Genomic DNA, 10,594 nt, shown 5'->3' on the forward strand with positions numbered 1-10,594 from the left:
TTCAGGATTCCTTTTTCCCAGTAAGTTTTTGAAGCTGTTTTGTAAGCCACTCTGGATTTCTTTCCATTATACTATTTTAAAAACTTCAAATAATTCAGTTGAAACTGGTTTTCACTCTAAAAAGTAGGAAACAAGGCATCATGTAGGAGGCTTTTATCTTTCCTGCACCCTTCCTTCAGGCACTGCATTTAAAGTGAGCTGCTCTGCATCTCAACATCTACATAAATATATTTATATTTACACACCTATGGCATGTTTTTTCCACCCAAAACCAGGTGCTTTACAGCATGCACTGTCCCACACTCATGCCATAGCAGCAACACACGATTTCTTTGAAAGTCTTCCTCATCTCCAGGCTCCTGAAGGCGTAAATGAGCGGGTCAATGACCGAGTTGCACATGATCAGCACCAGGTAGGTGTTGAAGTGCGCCGTGTAGCAGATGCAGTGGGGGTTCATGGGGCAGGAGATGATGAGGATGAGGTGGAGGAAGAAAGGCGCCCAGCAGACGATGAAGACGCCCAGGAGGATGGTGATGGTGACGGCGCCCTTCATGCAGGTGCGCTGGGGGGGCACGCCCTCGACGGGCAGCGCCGCGATGCGCTTGACGTGCAGGCGGGCAAACAGGAACATGTGCACGTACAGAGAGGCCATCAGCAGCAGCATGGTGAAGAACATGGTGATGAGACACACAATGACAGTTTTGCTCTCCGAGTAGGCAATGAAAATGATGCCACAGATGATGCACGCCACCCAAATGAGCACAATGAGGGTCAGGGCTTTCTTCACCGTCATGATGCTGTGGTAACGGAGGGCATAGAAAATAGTGATGTACCTGTCGATGGCTATGACCAAGAGGTTGCAAATGGAGGCTACCAGAGAAATACAAATCATGGAGTCAAAGACATTGTCCATGTGCTGGATGAAGTGGTCGTCGATGATCAGGTAGCCGTTGCTGAGGATGGCGATCATGACGGTCTCCAGGGCGTTGGACATGCTCACCAACATATCTGCCACGGCCAGGCTGCAGAGGAAGAAATACATGGGAGAGTGCAGGTTGCCGTTCTTCAGCACGGCCAGGATGACAAGGATGTTCTCCAGCAGGCTGATGATGCCCAGAGTCAGGAAGACCTCGGCTTTGATGAAGACCTGCTCGCAGAACCCGTCGCCGCTGCGGTTGGTGGGGATGGAGTCGTTGAAGTCCTCGGTGGTGTTCAGCAGCAGGGGCTGCAAGGAGAATGCAGAGCGTGTGGTGTTCATTGTCAGCACAGCAGCTGAGCTCACCACTGACCGGGCACCTGAGGCAGAACAGGTTAAAAAGAGAAAAAAAAATAGAAAAGGGAAAGCAAGTCCTTCCAAGCTGCTGCTGTGCATATGGGGTGCAATCAAGCAGGGCTTTAGTCACTTTTACAAGGGCAAACATCAAGCAATCTGCATTTACAGTGGGTTTTATGCCAGGCTGCTCTTTCCTTTAGAAGAAAGTGAGCTCCCAAGCCTGTGGGCAGCAAACAGTTGTGTCTGCAGGGAGGAATCGGCAGCAGGACATTGCTGGGCTCAGCTCTCCTGGTGATGAAAAGCAGGGAGTTTCCCCCTCTGCCGGGGCAGCCGGGCTGCCAGCATGCTGCAGCTCAGCCCAGCATCTGTTGCTATTTCCGTGGGAAGAAAGGAGCCGAGAACTAAGGGATTTATAGATGCAAGAAAGAAAAACCAACTCCTACTCCAGCCTGCGAGCGGAGCATTGGCCATTGGAGAGCGAGCACCTTGGTGAGTGACAGCTGGAGCACCTGGAGCAGCATCCCGCGCATCCCAAACTGTCTGGCGCCCTCTGCAGAGACCGAGCAGCCTGGATCTGCCCTAAGATCCCTCTGGAAAACGGGCTTTTCATCCCGAAAAACTTCCTGCCTGCTCCGTGGGAGGGTTTGGGGCAGGCAGGGTGCTCGGACACCCTCCGTGCGCCTTTGGGTGGCCACGAGGACTGGTCTCAACTGGGATTGTAGCCGTTCAAACCTCTGCAGGGCTGAGGAGATTTTCATTTATCACACGTGAGCAGGCAAGCATGAGGTAGAGTTTCCTTGCACTTCATTCCTTGTATTTTTCTGTGGCGCAATTTTCTTAGTTTGAGTTTTTAAAGGCACTTGCTGATGTCTAAACCCTTCCCACCTCATGTCTTTGCAGAAATACTTTGGAATCAAGTGCAACGTCACTTATAGTACTGTTTGGGGCTTCTGTTGCAGGTTTGTTAGCTTTAAAAAAGTCACAGATCTCTCCCAGTTTCATTGTGAGCTCACAAAATTACTGCCTTGCACCCATGATTCAATACCAAGAGGCAACACTTCCCAAATTTAACCTCCAGGTGACATATTTACAAGGACAGTGTCCAATGCAGTAGTTTTAAGTGAATAAATAGCTGGGGATTTGCTCACCAAGTTGCACAGGTAATATGCTGGGATAGGAAGTCATTAAATGTGTTGCATCGTGAGTTTCTGAATGTATGAGACATCAGGACAAGCGACCATTTGCACTGAGGTGCAATTTGAGGTGGAAATGGAATGTTGTACACCCAAGTGGATTAATGGCACCATCAGCTTTGCCATTAAGCACTAAAAATAGTGGGCTGGAGCCTCCTGTGTGATGGCAAACTCACACTGGCTCTGGGGCCAGTGCTGAGAGGAGGAGAAGCTGTGTCTGCACCAGAGACAGCAACGTGTCAGCCCTTATTCCCAAAAGGATTTCTCTGCTCAGCACTGGAAAACCTCAGTGATCTGAAATGTCACCAAATATTTTGTATTCTCCTTATTTTCCAAAGGATTTCTCTGCTCAGTACTGTAAAACCTCAGTGATCTGAAATGTCACCAAATATTTTGTATTCTCCTTATTTTCCAAAGGATTTCTCTGCTCAGCACTGGAAAACCTCCACGATCTGTCACAAAATATTTTGTATTCTCATCTAATAAGCTGCTGCTCCTCAGCTGCCAGTTCCTGCTTCATGTCCAGGGATCCAGGGAGTGACTGGGATTACTGCAATGTAAAAATAATGGCGATGGCAATTATTGCTCCCACATCCAGCCTGGTCCTGCAGTGGGTTTGTGTCCTGGCAGCGCTGCTCTGCACCTGAGGAGTGGAAAATTGCCAGAATGGTGTCACACAATCCTGTCCTCAGTCTCCTGGACAGTGAAATCCACTCATCTTGGATAGGAGAGCAGAGAAAGGGCAGAGCATTGCTCCAATCCATGGTGTATAAATAAAATTATAGCTTGTTTTATGTCCCCTTTCCATCAGAACGTGGCGAAGAGAAGGCTGGAGAGTTAGGGATGGGAATATCTGTGTGTATTCCCCAAGTTTTCCTTGTCCATTGCTCTTCCAGCTCTTTGCCAAGGCTGGCACCGCTGGGATTGCTGGCTCAGGGTGAGGCAGGAAGCTCATGGCACATCTGAGGTGTCCCTGCAGTTCTGGCAATGCCCAGAAAGTGTCACCATCTGCTGAAATCAGTGTCTGAAATGCCCTCCCCACCTCTGCATCTCCTTCCCGTATTTTATTCTTCCTGGCCTGTTTGGTTCCCTGCAGATGGAGAGGAAATGTGCATTCCAAAACCCTGGCATGACTCAGGCTCTCATAGCTGTGCTCATCAAACAGGGGGGAAAGAAATCTCTGTGGGCCTGGCTGCCAGAATCACCCTTTTCTCAGTATTTCTGAGAAGCTTTCACACCCCCAGAGGTTTATAGAGACAAGGGGGGATTTTCATGCTTGTTTTACTTGACCCTTAGACTGATTCTGACTGCAGAGGAGCTTTTCAGCCTCCAGAGCGATTTACTGAGGTGGCTTCTGGAGATGGGCTTAGAAATAGAAGCCTTTTGGGATGCACCTCGAGTTCAAAACTTTTCTGTGTACAAACTCCAGCACCTGGCTGGGCTGCTGCAGTTAAAACCTGTTCTGTAACTTGGACAGTTTTACTGAGGAAAAACCCACCTGTACTTCCAAAATGGTTGTTTAAAACCTCGTAAAAATGATGTTAAAGGTCCAGATTTGACAATATTTATCAGCAGCCTCATCCTTTCAGAGCGTGTTCGGGGGAAAATGCCTCTGTGCTGTTCTGTATTTGGGGTTACTGACCTGTGCCCCTGCCAGGGATGTGCAGGACCCAATTCCCATTCCTTTCTTGGCCACAAAAATGAGATTTCCCGAGCACAAAGCTGGATTTGTCAGTTCTGCTCTGCCAGACCTTTCCTTCAGCAGCAGCCTCTGATCCAGCCCTGCCACCGTCTCTGCTTCTCTGCCCTTCACTGTCTGAGGCTTCCAAACTTGAAATTATTGTCTAGCCCAAGAATCTCTAATGAAAGTTTTGTGTGCTTCAATCATAGCACATGGATCCCTTAAAGAATCCTGAGCAGCCCTTAAATAGAGGTCAGGACAACCTGCCCCGAGCCCACAGAGATGCAGTGGGTTAAATGTGGAAATTAGATTTATTGTGATGCCTCTTACATTACTCTCATTCGTGTTCTGTCCTAAAATAACTCCTTTTCTAAGAAAAATAAGCTGTAAATAAGAGGATGTCAGCACAGTTAATGAAATATTGGCTGTGATGAAGGCAAAGCAAAGGTTTGGCTGTTTTATCTACCAGCAGAAATGAACAATTTTCCCAGGCAGAAACCTCTGCCATGTTTTACAAAGCATTTAAAAGCACGGCTGATTTTTTTTTTTTTTAGTGCTGTTATTACTCAGTTGTTTCTTCACTTGTTTAATTTTCAGGGAAAGGTAAAGTAGCATTTACTGATAAATGTGGATTGTGGAATTTCCTAAGAGAATTCCCCTGTGCTGTTGTTGACTGAAAAATCTTGTTTAATGCTTGACATGAGACTGGGCTGATAATGGCTGATAAATGTGTATCACTTTCCTTTATTTTCACTCTTTTTAACAGTGGTTTCTGCCAGACAAAAGTGGAAATTTTAAAGGAAATTAGAGGATAATAAACAGATATTTTCTCCCATGCAGCAGGGAATTATTGTTGTCCTGAAGTTTCAAGTAGCCAAACCAGTGAGTGAAAAACTCCTGAAGACTTTTCCTCTGAGTTGTTCTTTATGGAAAAGGACTTAAAAGACGAAATATTTTCTCTCAGCAAAGCAAACACTGCTGCTTTTGAATTCTGTGCACATTTCTGGAGTGTGCACTCGGGTTTGATGGGGAATATCTGTAAGCCCAGGCTGGAATTCATCACCTGGGCACTGCACAGGGGCTGCTCAGGGCTCTGCTGACCTGCAGAGCTGCTCCGTGCTCAAGGGCTGCCTCAGCAGAGTTTAAGTTTCTGATAATGGAATACTTGACAAAATAAAGGAAACTTCAGATCTGATTCAGCACTTGTAGAACATGAACTGCTTGACTACTGACTTAAATCAAGAAAAAAATCTCTTTAATAAATTTCACTGAAACATGGAGAGATCACTGGTTATGATAACGAGCAAAAACACACTTTGGGACATTTTCTATGATTGTATAAAATCATTACAAAATATATAAAATGGTATAAAATTATTTCCAATTAATGATTATTAAACTCAAAAAAATCTGGACTTAGGAGCCTCACAAGAACCTGGCAGGTGAGGAAACCAAAGTAAAGACACAGTGATTTACTGAAATGCTGTGTTTTTCTTCGATGTCTTGAGGTAACAGCTTTCCAAGAGCAATTTTTGTCCTGTCAGAGTCACAGGCCTCAGGATCACTTGCCATACCAGGTATTGGATGTAATAATGGAAAGATTTCCATGTCTTCCTCCAAGAATTTGTAGTTCCTACAGCTCCCATTATGCCCATAGCTAATAATGTTATTTTCCAGTCTGAGGCAAGGATGAATCTGGCATCAGCTGAGGTCACAGGAAGTTAAATGTGTCTGCACCACATTGCTGGCACAGGTTTTCACACTGGAAGAGTAAATCCTCACCTTAGCCAGGAGCTGGATCCCTGCTGAAGGCAAGCACCAGGAGTTTGCATCCTTTGGGATGTTATCCACTGTGTTTTCCTTCAGCCCTGCCAAACTGTCATCAGTGAGGAGATGGAGCACCAAATCCTGATTGCAATGAGGGGGCTTTCAGATGAAGATTTCTATAATTTCAGCCAGTTAAAAGGTTAATTTAAACAGCCTCAACTGTGGGACATTTTGGACAATTTTCCTTCTCATCCCTGCGTACAAGGAGACAAAGCAGACCTGATTGCAAAACACTCACCAGCACCTGCAGGTGCTTCTCATGTGAAAGGGAACTGAAGTGTTTTGGACTAATAATGCTCAGTGCCAGTTTTGTTCTCTCATTTGCGGAGTGAGAGACAAGCAGATGTGATTGATCCAGCTGCATTCTGCTCTTCAGCTTCATCAGGGCCAAATATCCCTGGAACACCTTCCCCATCTCCCTGGAAGCTTCAGAAATCTCCTGGCCCTGTGCTGCTGGGGCTGAGGGATGGGTGAATTTGGCATTTTCAAGCCCCACTGCTGCTGCTGACTGACCTCATGCCTGGACCAGAGAGAACTGAAGGATTTTGGAGGCTGGCAAGCTTTAAAGATGATTTTACTGAGCTGTGGATGCTGTGGGTGGATGGATGTTGGGACAAAGCTCCTCAATTTGTTGCAGTACTTGCAGTCCAGTGTTGCTGCTTTCCAGACAAGAAGGACAGAAAAAAACCCCACAACCAGACCCAATCCTTTAATTTTATTTATCAGTTAGGTCTAACTTCTGCCTTTCTAATTTTGTCCAAGGGTTTCCTGCTCTATGATTATAAAAATTCCAATTTCAGCAGTTTTATCTGTGTTGTTTTTGCCAATAACTTCCAGGACAGAGAGAGGCTGGTTATTTGCTATGGTTTGGGGATAAGAAGGAATTTTCTGCCCTCCAAAATGTTGGTCCTCAACAATAAAATAGGATTTAAATGCTCTTCAGTTTTAAAAAAGTGGGGTTTTTTCCAGATTCTGCAGTTTGCAAAGTGAGTCAGCTGTTTTGAGTAATGTCAGACTACAGGGTGTCAATACAGAATATTTTCTGTCAGAAACAGAAGCTCCTTAATTCAGAAAACAAAATAGATTTGGAAAGCCAACACGATTCGTGTAACCTCTCATGAATTTATTATGGAAACAGAAGTGACAACTAGTTATTCTGCCATTTCTTTCCTTCTTTTTATTTTAAGTTGGAGTCTACAAGGTTATTTACACATCTTTGAGTTTAATAATAGTCTATAGTTAGGTGTTTCTGAATAGCACATTTTCCTGTTTGGCACAAAAGGAGAAGCTGAGGTTAAAGTTTTGTTTGCTCTGAATATTGCCTTGAAAAGAAAAGGGGTTGTCATGAAAAGGTGACATCTGTCACTCATCCTGCACCACTTCTGATGGCAGAAATAAGGAATTGCAGCCGATTCCACACTTTTGTGGCTGCTTGGAAAGTTCCCAAAATGTTTTGCAGCCTTGCTTTTCCAGGCAGTGCCTTGGAGGACGCAGGTGCCAGAACCTCCAAGCAATCAAGGCTGACCTGAGGAGCTCCCTGCTTCACAGAGGGGTTTTGTGTCACTGCTCCACAACCTACTGCAGAGGGGCAGAGTGACCCTTCAATCCCCTCCTCATCCCCCTCTTTAAATCTGTGCTCTATTATTGCCTTCTGGTAGTTATCAATTATTTTTGTATATAAATCTGTCCTGGTTTGAAAAGATAGATTTACATACAAAAGGCAGGAGCCTCCCTTGAAGTGGAGAATGTGAACCACCTCTCTCCAAGTGGGGATGCTCCCCCAGCCCCTGTGCCAAAGTGCTGCCCAAAGGCAAGGTTGGTTTCCATGGATTTCCTCCTTTGAACAGTGCCAGCATTCCCAGGAGCCATTCCCTGGCCACAGCCACTGAGAGCCCCTGGTTTTCTGACTCATTTAAACTCACAAACCCTTCAAACTTGTTGCTTTATGATCCACTTTTGAACAGCCTGAAATTCAGGCAGTTTCTGGTGCCACCTTGTGTTACAGAGGAGCAGGTCTGTGGAGCTGCCACTTCCTCTGGGCATTGGAACACTTTGGGTTTAACTTCTTGGCTTTGGGGTGCAGCATCAGAATGAACAAGGTGACACCACCAGGGAGGTTCAGAGGGTGAGACTTCTGCATGAAATGAGTCCGAAGCAGTTGGAAAATTAATTAAATTATGAATTGGTGCTTTGGCTTTGCCTGGAATTGTTCAAGGCCAGGCTGGGCAGGGCGTGGAGCAACCTGGGGTAGTAGAAGGTGTCCCATGGCAGGGGATGGAATGAGATGAGCTTTAAATTTCTTTTTCAACCCAGAGATTCTGTGATTCCATTATTTCCTCTATTGCTGTTTGCTGCCCAAAGGAAATTGCTCAGGTAGCTGAAGGGTTGTTATTTTTGGAAATGTGTGGGCTGTCCCTTCCCTTGATGCTGACCATGAACCACTGGCAAAGGCAGAAAGCTGCTGGAAACATTTTTGTTGTTCCAAATTCAGCAGCTGAGTCCTTTGTGCATTATCAATCAAGGGAATTACTGATAGCTCCATTGCTAATTACTGATTTGCTTTATTTATGTGTCAAGCTGCCAGTGTGCTTTGCAGATGTATTTTACAAATAAGTGAAAAATAAGAAAAGAAGCCAAAAAATGACACTCCCATCAATCAGACCTCGTGTACCAACTTCTTCATTGTAATAAGCAGATGAATTTTCTCTACCTCCAAGTTCCTACTTTTATTTCTTTTCCTTTTATGGATCGTCCCATTATGCATTCAGAATACTGAATTAATTAAAAAAAATTAAAATTCACATTTTATGGGAAAATATTTCTTTTATGGTGTACCTGGTGAAACATACAAAAGTTTAAATTTTCTTCATGAACGAGAGTGCTGCAAAAATGGGCAGAATTTATGCTGAGCATCACTAGATGTCACCCTCAACCTGAATCTAGTTTCACAGAAGTTTTAATTTTAAATTACTCCTCTTCTGTTCTCATACTCCCCTCCTCTTTCCCCCCTTGCATTTAATGCATCTTCCAGTTCAGTGCAGCACAAACTGTTGTGCATCAATATTTTCCTTGCTTAAAACCAGAATCAAAATTAGGCCAAATGGAAATTGCTGGAATCTGCAGTACCATCAATTTCTGTGCTTGATCAGCACCAAGGGAACAGAGAAAGCAAAACCTCCTGGGACAGGGTTTCTGTCTAAGGGGTCTGGTTGGATTTTGTTCAGCTCTTGTTGGAATCTCCATCGTGGGAAATGAAGAGGAATGCTGAGGTCAAACCCCCATAAAGTCACAAGGAGCTCTCACTTCTTCTCTGTTTCAGCATCATTTCCACAGGAAAAAAAAGAAAGAGCCCTTTTATAAAACAGGTTTAGGCAGTAATTTTCAGGTGAAGCGAGTTTTCAGGGAAAGGCTTTGTTTTTAAACTCTGAAATTCCTTGTGAGAGCATTCCAGCCCTGCTGGAACATTCACGCTTGAATGAGAGGCAAAAATGTGTTTATGAAGTTCATGCTGTATTTGTGTGTTTATTTAAAGAATCATTTCATTCAGCTCTCATTTTTTTAAGCCTGAAATAACTTATTTCATCATGTTCTTTTCTTAGGTGTTAAAAGGTTTAGGAAAATACTATAATAAAATGAAAAAGAGAGTTTTGCCCATTAAAATAATTAAAAGAATGAAATAAAAACAATTAAAATAAATAATTTAAATTTAATAATTAATAATTTTAATTTTAAAATAATTTTAAAATAATTTAGAAGAAATTAATATTACATATTTAGGTTGACTGAAAACATGCTGGTCATAGATTTAGGAGGTTTTTTTTCTTTAACTTGCACAAAAAGCACAAAACAATGAGTCCACATGTGGTTATCTGATATTGGAAACCCTTTGGGAGCAGGCAGGGAATTTAATTTCTGGCCTGTGAAGTCACTGTGAGATAAGAGAGACCAGGAGGTTGGAGTGGATGCTCACAGCTTGTGGCTGGAAGGAAGTTTGGGAAAGGGTGTTCAGAACCTCTGGGAGTAAATCTGAGAGAATGCAGTCCTTTTAGCCTAAAAAACCATGAGGTTTAAGGAGAGAATTGGGATTGCTCAGCCTGGAGAAGCTGTGGGGTGACCTCACTGTGGCCTTGCAGTGCCTGGAGGAGCTGCAGGAAAGGTGGAGAGAGAGGATTTCCAAGGGATGGAGGGACAGCACACAGGGAATGGCTTCAAACGCACAGAGAATAGGTTTAGGTTGGATATTAGGAAATAATTCCTCCCTGTGAGGTGGTGAGGCCCTGGCACAGGTGCCAGAGCAGCTGTGGGAAGTGTCCCAGGCCAGGCTGGACAGAGTTGATGTTTTTCCACAGCAAAACTTGCACTGCTCGTCCCAAACATTCACCTGGTGCGTTGCTCAGACGATGCACAAAGAGTTCTTGTTCTTGCAGGCTGGCTCCCAGCCCTTTCCCCCATGATTTCCATCCCCTCTGCAGGGTGGTTTGTTCCTGCAGGGAATTTCCCCGTGTTTGCTGCAGCTCCTGATTCTGGCATTTGTGGGAATCCATTCACTGAGAGCAGAGAAGGGGAAATTACACCAGAGCCTTTATGCAAGGAAGGTGTAATTAAGGGCCTCAGATTAAT

The 10,594-nt window shown here is 44.5% G+C and overlaps 1 protein-coding gene across 1 annotated transcript; it reads right to left on the minus strand.

The window, feature by feature from the left end:
• Positions 1-280: 280 nt before the first annotated feature.
• On the minus strand, positions 281-1,258 carry MC3R (melanocortin 3 receptor). The gene has a single exon (XM_005423635.1). It carries the CDS (start codon positions 1,256-1,258, stop codon positions 281-283), a length of 978 nt encoding a protein of 325 aa, XP_005423692.1.
• Positions 1,259-10,594: the final 9,336 nt, after the last annotated feature.

This window comes from Geospiza fortis, unplaced genomic scaffold (assembly GCF_000277835.1).
Source record: "Geospiza fortis unplaced genomic scaffold, GeoFor_1.0 scaffold361, whole genome shotgun sequence".
Taxonomy (NCBI): Eukaryota; Metazoa; Chordata; class Aves; order Passeriformes; family Thraupidae; genus Geospiza; species Geospiza fortis.

Bases quoted from the DNA above. Each gene is read 5' to 3' on its own strand.
- MC3R (XM_005423635.1), bottom strand. From the start codon at position 1,258: ATGAACACCACACGCTCTGCATTCTCCTTGCAGCCCCTGCTGCTGAAC.